At 36.5% G+C, this 16,065-nt stretch overlaps 2 protein-coding genes across 2 annotated transcripts; one reads left to right on the top strand and one right to left on the bottom strand.

The window, feature by feature from the left end:
- Positions 1 to 26: 26 nt before the first annotated feature.
- Positions 27 to 11,055, top strand: LOC107696096 (adhesion G-protein coupled receptor F3-like). The gene is made up of 18 exons (XM_016496264.1): positions 27 to 40; positions 2,516 to 2,576; positions 2,902 to 2,914; positions 3,046 to 3,186; positions 3,435 to 3,590; positions 3,712 to 3,761; positions 5,996 to 6,054; positions 6,208 to 6,344; positions 6,443 to 6,661; positions 6,753 to 6,983; positions 7,607 to 7,753; positions 7,878 to 8,077; positions 8,188 to 8,367; positions 8,676 to 9,992; positions 10,089 to 10,130; positions 10,208 to 10,240; positions 10,360 to 10,429; positions 10,925 to 11,055. The coding sequence occupies exons 1-17, from the start codon at positions 27 to 29 to the stop codon at positions 10,399 to 10,401; spliced, it is 3,042 nt and encodes a 1,013-aa protein (XP_016351750.1). The 3' UTR covers positions 10,402 to 10,429; positions 10,925 to 11,055.
- Positions 11,056 to 11,641: 586 nt separating this feature from the next.
- mep1a.2 (meprin A, alpha (PABA peptide hydrolase), tandem duplicate 2) lies at positions 11,642 to 16,000 on the bottom strand. The gene is made up of 14 exons (XM_016496263.1): positions 15,950 to 16,000; positions 15,809 to 15,833; positions 15,656 to 15,709; positions 15,465 to 15,505; positions 15,256 to 15,331; positions 15,053 to 15,170; positions 14,786 to 14,961; positions 14,415 to 14,636; positions 14,145 to 14,291; positions 13,531 to 13,746; positions 12,689 to 13,135; positions 12,380 to 12,547; positions 12,057 to 12,243; positions 11,642 to 11,792 (listed from the first exon to the last, which is right to left on the bottom strand). Exons 1-14 carry the CDS (start codon positions 15,998 to 16,000, stop codon positions 11,642 to 11,644), a joined length of 2,079 nt encoding a protein of 692 aa, XP_016351749.1.
- Between the last annotated feature and the right edge of the window lie 65 nt (positions 16,001 to 16,065).

The following is a 16,065-nucleotide window of genomic DNA, read 5'->3' as shown; positions in this document are numbered from 1 at the left end:
ATGGTTTTATGTTTACGCGGCGCGATATGAAACGCAACGCGTAAGAAGACAGTATAAGTCATTATAATCAGTAATTATGTCCCCACTGGATGCAACAAATGCCTCGTTTATAATGGGTTTTATTGTTTTTGTCTCGTCGCGCCAGGACACAACATGACAGTCTGGTAAGGGGCGTAACATTTCCGTCACACGCTTGAGGAATTCGGCCAATCACAGCACACTGGATAGCTGGCCAATCAGAGCACACCTCGCTTTTCAGACCGATGAGCTTGGTAAAAATCGACGCGTTTCAAAAAGGCGGGGCATAGAGGAGCAACAATAATGTACAGTATGTGGAAAATAATGTGTTTTTTTAACCTTAAACCGCATAAACACATTGCATTACACCAAATACACAAAATAATGTTCTTTTTAGCAACGTCATATGACCCCTTTAAGTTGATTTCTTTACATGCACTGTTCCTATTCTTATTCTTTAACATACAAGCTATTGCTATGGTAAACACTGAAACATTCTCATTCAGCTTCACCTCACACAATGTTGCAGCTTCGAATGGAATGCTACATTGCCTTTGAATATTATAAATAGAATAGGACAAATCAATAGGAAATGAACAAATGATAGGACAAAATACCATCTTACATTTTACATGGTTTCTTGAATGGAATTACTAACCTTTATGGGCATGTTTTGTCATTTTGAATGAGCATGCAAAACAGATACATTTCCATGGATGCTTATTTAACAAACAAATACGTTTGAAGAAAATAAGGCACTAATTTGCAAGTGTGTTCCCTAACAATAAATTGTTCTTAAAGCCTTTACTTTCATTGCATGTTCTACTAAATTAATGTATGTTTACTGTAGTGTAATCAGTACTTACAGTAGTCATGTTTACAGTATATTTTTGATGAGAAAGCAAACCTTTTGAATCTCTATAGTTGTACTTGGAAACAGAATGTATGATGTAAATAATACAGTAGCTTGATTTTTGAGTTTGTATTGTGTGGGATGAAAACCATACACATTAACAGTGATGCATGTTGATTATAATGCTTGTAATTCACTAATAATCATTGTACACTTTTAATCTGTCTTTTCATAACATTACACAACTGTCCATATTCATGTTCTCCACAACAGCCAAATAATGAGGCTCAGTGTTTTCACTTCATGCTGAATAAACACGGTCAGTGGAGATCCTGTGTGTTACCACATATTACCGTAGTCATATGTGGGTTAGATGAGCTGGATGCGGTAGTGGTCACCACAACGGGGAAACATAACCACATCACTGGAGGTTTAAAACAACAAATGAAAGAAGATATAGTAAGTTTAATATATGAAAATTATATTTCCCCTTGATCTGAGAACAAATATAATCTTTCAGATTGGAAGTAGGATTTTACATCCATGGGCTGAAATGGCCATTTTGAGTTTATTTTCAATAAACTGACAGTTAATTTGAATTGTGTCTTGTATCTTTATTTATCACATGATTTAGAAGCTTGAATTGGAACAATTTCTTACACCAGCTACCCGGTATTCGACATTCAGAAACAGCAGAACTTCTAAAAGTCTTATTTCTAAAGGTACAGCAGAAAATGATTTATCTAAATCAGCCACAAATGGCAATCTAGCAAACATAGTTGGACAAAGCATGCAGCTCTGAGCTACATTTGTTAGCCAAATCTCAATGGAAAGTCTGAAGCAATGACTATTGTGTGCTAACTTATCCAGGTGGCCTATGGACTTGGGGAATGTAAAATGCAAATGTAAAAGAGAGCTTTGTAAATTAGCTTTTGCCAGCCCCACTGCATTCGTCAACTTTCCTTAATTCTCATTCAGCACCACCTTTCACTCTGGAAACTTGTTCTTCACAGGGAACATGTTGTTATGACAGATAATATTGCTTAAAACTTGCTGATCATCTCTTTTAAAATGCAGATTGTAAGGTCAGTATTTTTGTTCATATAATCTTTAGTTTATATTTTTATAGCAAAGCAGTTCAATAAGAATATTAAGGCTCTTATTTAAAAAAAATAAAATCTCATCTTACAATAGATATATACTCTCATCTTACAATATATGTCGATCTTTTTAATCCTCATTGTGTCATTTGGATTCAATAAATTTAATCTTTTGAATTTAAGGGTTTTATTTTGGATCTTCAAACGATATATCATAATTTTGTTTCTTGATATGTGAGATCTTTGTTCAGTTTATGTGACAATTATTGAAAAAAAAATTCCCATGTGAATGTATTTTGCTGGTGTTTTTGAAGGCAGCATTTAGCTTTGGTGAAGTTGTGTTTTTTGCAATTTGATTAGGTTTATAAGCGAGAGATTACATGCCTCAGTTTATAGTATTATAATATAAAATAGTTCACATTTTTATTAATAGATATTTTGTGAACAATTTCACTTAAGTTCAGAGAAAGGTTTCACTTGTAAGTTTCTTTCAGAGGACTACGTTTGTGACTATTTTAATAAAAATTCAATGCAACCTCCTTAGGATCAAGACACTCCCTGGTGCAGGAATGCTGCTTTTTGCTGCACTATTCGTGTTTAGCCAAGTAAGTTCATAAAGGCAGTATACAAGACAACAGCTTTTATCCTGAATAATACAAATCATCAATAATAATTGCCTGACTGTCACATACTGTACCACATAGTGCTCTGACTGATGATCATGCCATTGAATTAATTTTTAAACACCACAGTCATCACCTATGTGCTGCAAATTCATGTATTGTCAACGCCTTACAGTATTTTCTGTATGTTTTCTAATACATACTGTAAGAATTTCATTCTTGTTGTTACACGTTATCATTTGCTTATGACTAAAAAGCAGAAGCAGAACAAAAGTACTGACTATTTTCTTCTTCTGTTACACAACAGCCTTCATATGTCGGTAAGTTTTCATTTGACCAGACACAGTCCTTTCCACAATCTAGTTTTAAAATCCACAAACTATACAGAGTTATATCACACACAAATAAAACATGCAGCAGATTTATAATTTTACAATTTATCTGTTTTCAGGGTCCGCGGAGGTGACCCATTGGGCAGAGGTCATGATTGAGGGGAATAAAACCTTAAATGTCGCAGTCCATCTGCCTGGACTTATAGGGACTGTTCTGGATACAACAGGGGTAACTATCACAAATGCTGAAATAGCAGCAGGTAAGTTAAATCTACCATGATGAGAGTAATAGTTTATTCTTTCTGACACCGCTTTTATTCTGTTTTAATTCACAAGTCTATCTGTATCAAAAATGTTCAGGATAGACATTAATGAACATTAAAAAGGAATAGGATTAGGCTTTTATGCATAAGAATTAAATGCATAAAAAGTACCAGTTTTACAGATTACATTTCATTTACAGAATAAATATGCTGTAAAGTTATTGTGTTAATATATGTTGTTGTAGAGTGTGAGATAATTGGCCAAAATTCAACATGCTGGTGTGGACCAGACTATGTTTGGAGCAATCTTGTGTGTGACAATGTAAATAAATGCTGCAATGTGGAAAAATGTGTGGCAAATATATCACACTACACACCTCTGTGTCTGCCCAAAGTGAACGGTAAGTTGTCAAAAGTTTTAAATTTTTTTAAGTCAAAAATGTAGGTTAAAGTCAGTTCATAATTTGCACACGTGAAATTCTGGACAACATTTATGATTGTTTCACTGCTGCGATCTTACAGTTTCACTCATTGGCATGCTCACTGGGAGCTCCTCAGATGTCAAAACCATGGTACGTGTACATCTGAAAACTGAAGTGATAAATCGTTGTGAAATGCTATCTGTAAGCAGCTACGGAAATTAATAATATAATATTAAATATGTAAGAGATCATGTACAGTCAGCTGGTCACTATAGCAAAATAAAAACCCACACAGTGGTCAAGACACTGACACATAGGGATTTATTTTGCAATGATGACAGACCCAAAGACCGAACATTATCCTGCTTATTACATGGTTACACACCACATAAATAAAGACATGGAACCTAAATGTTGATTTGAGATGATATTAGTGAAATTAGTTAATAATTTTTGTTGTATGCTATCTTAAGGCTTGCACTAAAATTACAGCAGTTTACTAAAAAATACAGTACAAATGGCCTAGTAACATTTTTTGTTTCGATTCAGTGGTACGAAGCTTGTGTCAAACTCGCCAGGCCATGTGATTTCTTCAAATGAGGCATTGTTATGTCATACTGTTTTGAAACTTGGTTTCGAAACATTTCAACATTCTGATGGTTCGCCAGCAGATGGCTCTGATCTGGTAAATTGATGAGTGTTTAATGGATTAAATTGGTCTCGGGTCAGTTGTATATTGTGGGTTCATTTTAATTAATTTAAAGAATTTGGTCACATTTTAGGCCCGATTTTCACTATTAGCTAACTATTAACTACGCTTTGCCTCAATAAACTCCTAATTTGCTGCTTATTAATAGTAAGGTAGCTGTTAAGTTTAGGAATGGGCTAGAATTAAGGGATCTAAAATATGGTCATGCAGAATAAGGCATAAATATGTGCTTTAACTAATAAAAAGCCAATATGCTAGTAATATGCATGCTAGTAAATAGTAGAAATTGATCCTTGAAATTAAAGCTGTGTCCCAAATGAAGTACTATACACTATGGCTATGCACTTACACAGTTTGTACTTATGCACTATGCAGTCAACCATGTTGTTTTGTATAAGTTTATTTTGTCATTCAACATTGGAGTCTGATAGCCCCATCCCCTTCGTAATTAAAGTTGCGACAGCTGAGTGCATGAAGTGTCCAACATTCCACACTTGGCTTTTTCGGTTATTTAAATCCATCATCCAGGTATTTAAAGTGCCTTTTTTCTTTTTGGAATTTTCAGTGTGAACACACTACTCACACTATTTATACTACAAAACGGCACAAAATCACACATTAGTACGTGAATTGGGACACACCTAAAGTGTTACCAAGAATTTTAATACAAAAAGGAGAATTGCTTCTGATTTGCCCAGATTCCCAAGCCCTGCCCAATAACACAAAACAATACAAAACAAAAGAGTCTGCAGGGGGAAAAGAAAAAGTCCAATGGACCTTTTTCACATTTCTGGGTTTCTCAGCAGCAGAAGTTTCCATTTGCTCAAATGTGACCCTGGACCACAAAACCAGTCTTAAGTCGCTGGGGTATATTTGTAGCAATAGCCGTACATTGTATGGGCCAAATTATTGATTTTTCTTTTATGCCAAAAATCATTAGGATATTAAGTAAAGTTCATGCTCCATGAAGATATTTTGTAAATTTGCTACTGTAAATATATTAAAACTTAATTTTTGTTTAGTAATATGCATTGCTAAGAACTTCATTTGGACAACGTTAAAGGCGATTTTCTCAATATTTTGATTTTTTTGCACCCTCAGATTCCAGATTTTAAAATAGCTGTATTTCGGCCAAATATCGTCCTATCCTAACAAACCATACATCAATGGAAAGCGTATTTATTTAGAAAAACTTACCCTTACGACTGGATTTGTGGTACAGGGTCACAAATAGCAAAAGAAGAACCCCACAATAGTGTTTTCACAACTTTCAAAAAGAGGGAAAAAATAGAGAGAGATTGATGTCAGATTTACTGTCACTTCCACATAATCTGTATTTTCAAAAAAAAAAAACACTCCCATCCAATGTTAACTATTTTTTGTCATTTTATGCAAAAGTAAAAAAAAAAATGAAAATACAAAAAACTCAGTCTGTGAAAAGGGTCCATATGAAAGACATAAAAGTAGCACCAGTTACACATGATCTTGCCTAGTATTGTGAAGTGCTGGATGGCACAACTGACTAAACAGAGTCAAGTAGAGAAAGAGAGCCATGTAATAAAGTAATACGATATTTCTGAAGTGAAAAGATTATGTAATCCTAAAAATACAGAGCAGCTATTTATTCATTTATGACAAAGCTCTTACTCATCATCCTAACACATTTGCTTTTCAGCTGCTGAGTTCTTTTAATGTGCTAAATGCCTTCAACTCACTGATTGTCCAAAGCACCATGTGAGATATTCGTCCTATCATTTTCATTTTATTTGACATTTTAAGATGAAATGCAAAGCTTAGAATACTCTTTATTATTTTCATTTCTTCTTTGATGCCATCTACAATAATTTCTAACCAAGAACTTAATGTTTCTTCTCTTTTGTCACACAGTCACACAGGGTTAAATACGTACGCTCACAATTTCACAGTGTCTCTTAGTTCTGTGTTTGCCACCCCCAAAGTTCAAAGCATAATTTCTACGCTGTTGACGGATCGAGCCATTTACAGTCTCAGTGTTAAGTCTCTAGGTAAAACACTGCCACCAGTATTTTTGGTCACTTGTTCAATCTATCCAGCCATTCCTACCCACATTTTTACCACCACAGTATTTTCTTATCATTTGCAGGCATGGTATACATGGAGGCACCTACAGGAAAAGTGTGTTATAATTCAAGACAACAACTGAACTGTACCAGTATCGAAGTTATGAGCAAGTGCGTGTGGCAGATGTCCAGAGGTGATGAGGAGCCATTGATTCTGGGACCAGGGAGTGAAGTGCAGCTGTCAGATACTTGTACAGAACTCTCAACAGTCGCACTGCTGAAGACAAATGGATACTGGTCAGGTGTGTTGAATGCAATCACATGAATAAAGCAGGATTCCATTTATTATATTGTGACATGCTGTGCTAATTTATCGTTTTCTTGATATTCCAGGAATATACAGCTGCCTTTTTGTCTCTGGGAACATAGCCCACATGGCCATAGCACCTATTCAAATTGCACTGCTGCCAGAGGTCATTAATGTGACAAGCAATCCACAAACTGCAGATTGTTCTGAATCATCATCCACCAAAGTTAGCATCTCATGTTCCATTGAAAACAGCACTGAAACCTACAAAGCCATACTAAAACTCGGAAATATTGAAATTGCACCAATTAAAGAAGGTAAGGCTATAATTATATTATAAATCTCTCATTCGATGGAACGTGAAGCTGACTTTTTATTATCTTTATAGAGCAAATAATCAATTGAGTCTGCACAAGGTTTATATTATTTTTATGTAAACATATATAATTGACAGTTTTTATAATTAAGTGTGATCAAATGTAATCATGTTCCAAGTCAAGCATTGTTAAAATGTGTTTCAGCTCTAATGAAATTCTTCATTCATGAAGTGCAAACTTCAAAAATGTGCCTTGCAGTGGCCCCAAAACGGAGTTAGATATATGTCACACTTTAAAATGAATGAATGTCATTTCATCAGAAAAAAAGTCTAACTAAAAAAGACATTGGTTTTAAATGATACAATATATAAGTATAGGCTACTGTAAAATAATAAATAACTAAATAAATAGTAATAAGTAATATATAGTAATAAGTGCTTGGACACTTTATGGTTGTCAAACTTGAGCATATCCACATGTGATAAACAACATTTACATGACATGATCTAATTTTATGAGATCCATACATTTTTAAGATACCTTTGTTACATATGTTACCTGAATATTGTACTTATCCATAACTGGAAGCGAACACAGATACAAATGCTACCCATTTTTTGCAGAACACAATGGAATAGTCAAGTACACAGCAGAATTCACTGTTGAATGTCTGGCAGAAGGCAAACCAAGTTCACTTGAGGCCAGTTGTACTTTAGAGAACTCTTTGAATCAGCTGCGAAATCGCACAATAAGAGTAGCAATCATTTACCGTAAGTACTGAAAGTCATGTTCTACTAATGCAAATGTATGCCATTGTACAAAACCCCTCAGTGATTGGTAAAGTAAAAACCGAATGTTTGGATGATTCATTTGTTTGTTTGTTTGTTTTTATAGCCAGTGACCTGTTTTGTGCAGAGGAAGAAATTGAAGAGAGAAAATGGCCAAAAACAAAGAATAATGAAACAGCCATTATAGATTGCACTGCGACAGGGAGACAGGGCTTAATGAAACGCAAATGCATTGGAAAAAAATGGGGGGAAGAAGTCTCTCTGTGTGTTAAAGCAGTCCTGAATAGTGTAGCTTTGCAAGCAAAGGTATGCAAATCTAGAAGAGGTGACTGATGCTGAGTGACTTAAAACTTGAAGACATAACTATGGCATCTGAACTGTGCCTGTAATGTGGAAATGTCAAAATTTTTATCCAGGATTTTGAAAAAGGACTTGGAGCAACACAAGAAGGCGCTCAGTTTATCTTTCAGAGCTTGAAAAATAACACAGCTGAAGAGGGTGAGAACACTTTTGGTGATGTCAAGACAGCAGTTTCTGTTTTCGAAACTATGAACAAGGCATCAGTAAACATGCCACTAGGCGAGAACCTTCTTGCGGTAAGCATTTCAACCATTTCACTCACTTTTGATATATATATTTATATATATATATATTAGGGGTGTAACGGTACACAAATATGTACCGAACCGTTTCTGTACGGGTCTTTCGGTTCGGTACGCATGTGAACCGAACAAATACAGTTTGTTTTTTCTCCGGAAATTCAAATAATAATTTTTATACAGTATATTAAATCAATATAATTTCATCATGTTACAGTCTGAAATGCAGCTCAGGCTCTAACATTATCAAAATGGTTAACATATTTGCAGTTACCAGTTACAGTAAAAAATCTGTTCTCTTATAGGATTTCATCGACTCAGCCAGCAGCATGCTGAACGTAACCTGGGAAGTGGGAGACAAGGAAGAGAGCAGTTCACTGGCCTCACAATATCTGTCATCCGTTGAAGGCCTCGTGAAAAGCATCCGAATAAATGCCAGTGAGGGCTACAACTCCTCAAACATTCAGCTTCAGGTCTGCCGCAGCGGCAGCACTTGCAACAGAACCGTTTTCAATGTGGACGTTGAGCTGAATGCAACAGCAGATATGGTGAAAACAGTAGGATTACAGAGCTTGGCCAACCGCCTGCCAAAACTGGGCTATGAGGATGCATCGTTTCCTAGCATAGTCGTATCCAGCACAGTTGAGAACAACACTCAGCCGTCAGTGAACATCAAACTGGCTTTTCCAAATGAACAGGGCAGCAATGCCAAGATGACCTGCGTGTTCTGGAACGTCACTGAGGAAAGATGGTCAGATGATGGCTGCGAATTTGTTAAAGGCCCCGGGAACCTTGCCTCCTGTGAATGCAACCATCTCACCTCCTTCTCCATGCTCATGTCTAAGCATTCAGTAAGCATGCCTTTTCTAGATCAGCTCACGTACGTCGGACTGGGAGTCTCCATATGCTCTCTCATTGTCTACATCATCATCGAGTGTTTGGTCTGGAGTGCCGTAGTCAAATCCAGCCTCTCCCACTTCCGGCACACTGCTCTCCTCAACATCTCTCTGTGTCTGCTTTTGGCCGACTGTAGCTTCTTAGCTTCCTCCTTCCCATCAATCCTAAATGAAACCATGTGCCTGGTTTTGGTGGTGGCGAAGCATTACTTCTTCCTTGCGATGTTCTTTTGGATGCTGTGTCTGAGCGTCATGTTGGTCCACCAGCTCATTTTCGTCTTCAGCCATACTGGGAAAAAGATGTACATGATCCTCGGATTCACCATTGGCTACGTTTGTCCGACAGTGACTGTGGCTGTTACATACGTATACTATGACCAAGCAAGTGACATCCCATACTACAGCTCTAAAACGTGCTGGCTTACCTATCAGTCAGCCATGCAGGGATCCATCCACGCATTTCTCTTCCCAGTCGGGACCATTGTGCTGGTGAATGTGTTTTCCATGGTGGTGGTCATTGCAACCGTTTTAAAGGCGTCTGGAGCTGAGAGCAACAAAAAGGGAGACAAAGATGCGGCGAAAAGCATCATCAAAGTGATTCTCTTTCTCACGCCTATTTTTGGTGGGACTTGGATTCTGGGGCTTTTTGTGTTTCTGATGGATGACTTTACGCAGTTTATTACATACGTAGTGCATTACGCATTCACCATTGTCAACTCCCTGCAGGTATTCACCAGTCTTTACATGCAAATACACTTTAAATAGTGCAATAGATGTATGAAATCATTTACCTGATTCCTCTGTATCATCTATACCTTCCAGGGCTTCTTCATCTTGTTGACAGGATGTTTTGCAGAAAAAAGGGTATGCACTGATATTGACATTACAGCTTTTTGTATAGTTAGTACCACAGGATACTGACATGTTTCTTTTTTTTTCAGGTCCGGGATGAAATACTGAGAATAGTTCTGGGGGTAAGTTCTGGGGAATAGATAAAATTCTTGATTTCAAAATATGCTAAAATAATTTGAAAACAAATTAACTGAAAAAAAAAAACATGTTTAATAATATAAAACTGATTTCATTCCATCAGAAATCAGCAAAAGAGCAAGGAACAGTAACATCCACAAAATAAATGATCCATACAAGTAAATGCACACAGGGTAAGTGTTTGGATATACCTTAATTTCCTTGTTTGATTTACAACCAGGAGTATTTATGTAAGGTAAAATTCTAGTCAAGCCACATTATTTATCATTTATATAATGCTTGATACAATGCAGATTGTTTCAAAGCAGCTTCACAGTAATAAACAGGAAAATAGCACGTCCATTCCAGCTGTAAAGCAGCTCTACAAAAGACAACAGTGTCATTATTCAGCCCAGTTTGGTTCAAATATTGATTTAGTTCAGTTCAGTAACGATGTCAATGTTGAAAAGTTCATCCATTATGAAACAAATCCAATTTAGCTGTAAAGCAGCGGAAGACAATAGTGTCATTATTTCAACTCAGGTCAGTCAATGTTTATTCAATTCACTTCCATAACAGAGTCAGTGTTCATCAATTATTAAACAACTTCAAAGGCATCTCTACAGAAGACCATACAAATTCTTAAGAAATGTCCTTAATAAATGTTCTGTTTCCAATTTGCATTGCAGGAACATGTTAAAAATTACAGGATATTGATCCACCTCTGAACCCACAGCAGCAACAAAAATAGGAGAGGGAGCGCAACTGTTTGGTGAAGACCTAAAAGTACTTATTGTACTTTAAAAGACTTAGCATCTGTGGAACAAAGTGTAGGCTGTGGTCATCCCTTTTTATTTACTGAATAACATTAGGAACAAACAGTGAGAAACAGATACGGAAAAAAAATAGATGTTCATAATTGTGTTTTTAAAAGAACAATAAAAGTGCTGCTGTATATATGTAGCAATTATCTGTAGTTTTCTACCCTGATTGTTGTTGTCTTTTATTTAACACTGTTCTACACGTCCGATAAAGATGTCTCTCCACGTGCAATGTAAAAAGTGGTCACCTACCTTGGTTGTAAAGCTGATTAGTTTTAGCTCTGCTTCTATTTTGCAAAACATAAGGAACTATGACATCAACTTCTATGTACTATTTAGTAATTCTGACTAAATATCTGAAGAACCAAAGTTAATTTAACACATCCTAAGCACTCTTTTTGAGCTTGACATGATTTTTTTGTTTTTTCTATTGTTAGACCTATTTCCTTGTTTCTTGTAAAGGGATATGGAAAATAGAGAGATAAGATTGTTAATAAAGATGTTTATTGTAAGATGATTCATCAATAAAATACTTTGCTTATCAAAGAGTAATGTTATTCAGATGTCAAATATGATGACATAGGTTTAGTTCTGCCTGTAGATCACAGCTATAATGGCGACAGTAAGAGCTATAGTTCCTGCAGCACCACCGATCAGAACTCCCAGAATTCCTCCATCAATGTGCTGTTTCTCACAGGTGTCTCCTGTGTACACAATGGCCTGTCCAGAGACACACCTGCAGAATGCATATAACTGTCACCATATAAGCCACACTAAGCTATTTTTTATTCTTAAACAACAAACTCTGTCTTTATCCTTTGGCTGCTCCTGTTAGGGGTCGCCACAGTGGAATTGTTTGGCACAAGTTTTACGCCAAATGACCTTCCTGATGCAACCAGGTGATTCAACTCTTTCAACCCAAGTGGGACACACTTCTTAAACAAACTGTGGTTTTATATTGAAATAAGCTGAGATAACAGTCAGATTTAGGTGCACTAACCTGCAAGTTGCTTTCCCCTGATGTACGGCACACGCTCCTCCATTATGGCAGGGGTTTGGCTGACATGGGTCACTGATCGCTCGTGGCTGCCGGACTTTTGGTCTGTCATAGCTTTCTTCTACAGATTGAGGGTCGCTTGAGAGGTCAGCTTTGATTGGAACATCTGATTTTAAAAGATGTGCCAAATCTGGTTGTAAAAAAACACACTTTTAACAATTAGCAAATATATTTATCACAATATACAGTAGTAATTATGGGGAAGGGTGAAACAGTTTCACACTACATTCAGATTTTCTGACATCTCCATTAAAGAAGATTCTCACCATCAAAATTAACAGTGATGATCAGGTCGTCGTTCTTGAGGAAATCTCTCCTGCGGAGCTGATCATGCGAGATGAATGTGCTCCAACCAAACTCTGGACCTCTGTAGCAAAAGCAACTTTCATCCCATTGTTCAAATGAAGATGGTTTACTCCACCGCGAGTCAGCATCTAAGTGAGTGGTTCAATGGGTTTCATTAAATCATTCAAAAATCATAAATCCTTAAGTCCTGCTAAGTGAAATCAAAGTGGAATATATAACGGAGGGATAGATAGATAGATAGATAGATAGATAGATAGATATAGACGCACCAGTGGTGAAGCTTCTGCTGTTAGACATTTGAAGTGTTGTGTCTGGATTTTGGTCCATAACCGATACAGTGACTTGCCGATTCTCTGCAGGCCATTCTAATACTGCATCATTCTCACCAGTAAAGAGGTGAAATGTGATTCCAACAAAGTCTTCGGATGAGTTTTTCCTGCCATTTGGATAAACATTAATTCCATAAGCGTAACCCTCAGAGTGGTAAAAACGGGAACTCTGAACTCTTTCACCATGTGGGACAGATTTAAGGAGGTTGGTGAAGTTCTGGATCCTCCAGACAGCATTTGGGCACGATGTTTCAGTCAGAATAATGTCATCCACAAAGATCCCTCCTGATGCTTTGTTGGAGCCAACAATACCCTGGAAAAAATACCGGAACTTTTCCTCAACATTTAGAGTGACGTGTGCAATTTTCCATGACTCATCCCCATCCCCTGAAGAAATCAAAAAGACGCACAGTATTCAATATATAATACATAGTATCTATATTCCGTTGGTGATATCAGAAGAGATATTTTGAGTCGTTCGTCAGCAGTCAATAGTTAAGTCAAATTTATTTATATACCTTTCACAGTACACATTGTTCAAAGCAGCTTTACAGAAAATCACGATTATCTTCATGCCTTACAGTCACATTCAGCAGATTAGAGCTGGGCGTTGTTATATTGTTTATATTTTCAGAGGATAATGCAATCAAGCAGCTGATCCTAGGCCTATACGGTAGTAAGATATATAGCGTCATATGCAAGTATACTGTACTGTATGTTTGCGGAGGACTGCTGAAAAGGAGCGGGGCTACATAGGGTCTATATGTTGCATTATAACTGACCTGTGAATGTATAAACTTTGCTGACTTTGCGAACATTTCCGGACCCATCATCCCTTCTGACCCAAATGATAAGCTGGTCACCAGGGTCTCCACTCATCCTGTAGAAGAACTCAAGACACTGCTGGTTCCTCTTGGGGTAAAGAATCCGTGACTCCAGCAAAGCACTGTGTCCCTTATCTTTGTTAGCAGTGTCAAATTTCATATAATAGCCTGCATCTAATAACAACGAATCATATTGTTTATGCAAAATGGCTTTAATGGCTTTAAAAAACATTTGGACTTTTAATATATTGTATATTGTTGTCAAATTGTGCTTATTTAAATAAAAATAAAATAATGCTAACTAGTTTGCTAAAACAGAAGAGAATTTAAATTGCAAGAGTAACTTGTGATGGTCTTGGAAATGTCGGTTAGACTAGAAAATTATTTTGAAAAATCTGTTATATTTTACACCATGTAAGGTAATTTCCATCAAAAATGTGTTTATGAATTTATTGGTGCCAACTTCATGCAATATATATTTAAAAAATCCTTATTGTTAAGCCCTAACAATGATTTATTCTTTAAACTAAATTGAAGTAACTTCAACTGAAATTCTCAAAGTGTCTCCTTACCTCTGCATTGTCCTCCAAGTGTGTGGTCTTTTACATCTGTAGAGCTCAAAGTCTGGACCCAGTCAGCATCATCCTCATCATACTGAATCATTCCACAAATGTTGATCTGCTCAAAGGCACATTGATCCAGAAGAGTGAGGGATGCACCTGAAATAAACCAAGTCGATATGGCAATACTGCAAGTATGGAATGTTTGTTTTATTTGCTTTTCAGACATGCACAAAATATGTTAATGTTTGTAAGAGGTAGTTGTTGCATTTTCTGACTTACTGCATTCATACATGCGATTCAGTCTTTCCAGATCAAGAGCACTGAAGTCTAAGCGCTGTCCTATTATGTTATTGAAGGCAGGGATGGTGGTGGTTATGGTGGGAATATCAGGGTCCTTGTTGAAAGACAGAGGCCTGTAGTGCATGATGGACTCATAATCATAGGGCGTGTTTAAGTCGGTTATAAAATCATCCTCATACTTATTGAAATTGTGCTCCTTTCCTGCACAAATGTGGGTGACAATAGAAAAGTGGCATTACATATTTTTCATCCTTCCTCGATAATTTTGCAATGCAATTCACAAATCTGCATGAGCTACAATGAGCAACCAAAATATGAAAAGAGAGTTTATTATAATAGATGCAAATAACCTGGAATGATCTGATCCCACCAGATTTGAACATAGTCATCCCTGTCTGAACGAGACTGCTCATGGTAGAAACCCAGTGCATGAAGAAGTTCATGTTCTACAATGGCCTTGGTGTCACATCTGTCCCCTATAGAGACGTTCTGCCCCGTCTTTAAATCTCCGACATATGACCAACATCTGTAACCATGACAAAACAAAGAAATATGTCATATTAAAAATGTGACACTCCAACTTCCATGACATATCAGAAAGGCTGAATTTTGCTTACCCATCCAGCTTTGTGAAAGAAATGTAGGTGCTCTCTCCTTCATAGGGCTTAAAGTCCACACAAGACTTAAGACGATACATTTCAAATGCTTGAAGGATCACTCCTTTTGCATTAAGATCTAAACAAGTGAAGCTTTATGAATTTTCTCATCTTGGAAATCAGTTTGTTGATTTTGCATTTGCTGTAATAGAAAATAATCTCACCCAAACTATCTGTAAGGATGTATGGAATGGGAAACTCCCATCTTGCTTTTTCGTCTAATATTGCATTTCTGCGTGGCTGGGACATAAGAATTCATTTTAGGAATGATCAAAATAGTGACGATGAGACTGAATAGTAAATACGATAAAATAAAAACAAAAGGCAGTAGAGATTTGAACAATGGATTTTTGTTTTGAAAGGAAAGACTTACATCTCCAGCAATATCTCCTTCAAACAAATCTCTTTGGAAATCTGAATGTATAAAATCTTATCTTATTGAACTGACAAATACAATGTATAATATGGATTTTAATGCATAGCGTATACTTATGTAAAGCATATAAAGTTTAAGGCAAACTGTTAGCTTTGCTACTTTTAGTATACAAATACATTTTTACTGACCTAAATTGATTTCAAGAATGTCCTCCCGTAATTCACCTGCATCTGCATCCTCACCTAACATTTAATAAAGCATAAATATCTGTAAGAGTCTCTACAAATACTATAGATAACATTTAAATGACCAAAATCATTAAAATGTCCAAAGTGTTGTACCATACTGAGTTGGAAGGGCATGCGCCTGCAAGGTAGAGTGATTATAGATTAGATTCATATGTGTTTGCTTTACCATAGTTCAATCTGTTCAATCACAGTTTTCATTTAAAAAATATCATTAATTAATGAAGTTTGAAATACCTTGAGCATGAGAAGTACTATGAAGGGAATGATTCTCCACACGGAGTCCATGTTAACTCCGAGAGACGAGAACAGGGTTTAACGCACTTATACAAACATATCAATAAAGTCAGAAT

Source organism: Sinocyclocheilus anshuiensis, unplaced genomic scaffold, assembly GCF_001515605.1.
Source record: "Sinocyclocheilus anshuiensis isolate Anshui unplaced genomic scaffold, SAMN03320099.WGS_v1.1 scaffold306, whole genome shotgun sequence".
Lineage (NCBI taxonomy): Eukaryota > Metazoa > Chordata > Actinopteri > Cypriniformes > Cyprinidae > Sinocyclocheilus > Sinocyclocheilus anshuiensis.
Note: the sequence above shows the minus strand (reverse complement) of the source record. Positions and strands in the feature narration are given on the sequence as shown.

Coding starts and splice junctions, on each gene's coding strand:
- LOC107696096 (XM_016496264.1), top strand. Junction 8,078..8,187: donor GTGTAGCTTTGCAAGCAAAG/GTATGCAAATCT, acceptor ATTTTTATCCAG/GATTTTGAAAAAGGACTTGG. Junction 10,131..10,207: donor GATGTTTTGCAGAAAAAAGG/GTATGCACTGAT, acceptor TTTTTTTTTCAG/GTCCGGGATGAAATACTGAG.
- mep1a.2 (XM_016496263.1), bottom strand. CDS start 16,000: ATGGACTCCGTGTGGAGAATCATTCCCTTCATAGTACTTCTCATGCTC. Junction 15,834..15,949: donor TAGTACTTCTCATGCTCAAG/GTATTTCAAACT, acceptor TCTACCTTGCAG/GCGCATGCCCTTCCAACTCA. Junction 15,506..15,655: donor CATTCTTGAAATCAATTTAG/GTCAGTAAAAAT, acceptor TTATACATTCAG/ATTTCCAAAGAGATTTGTTT.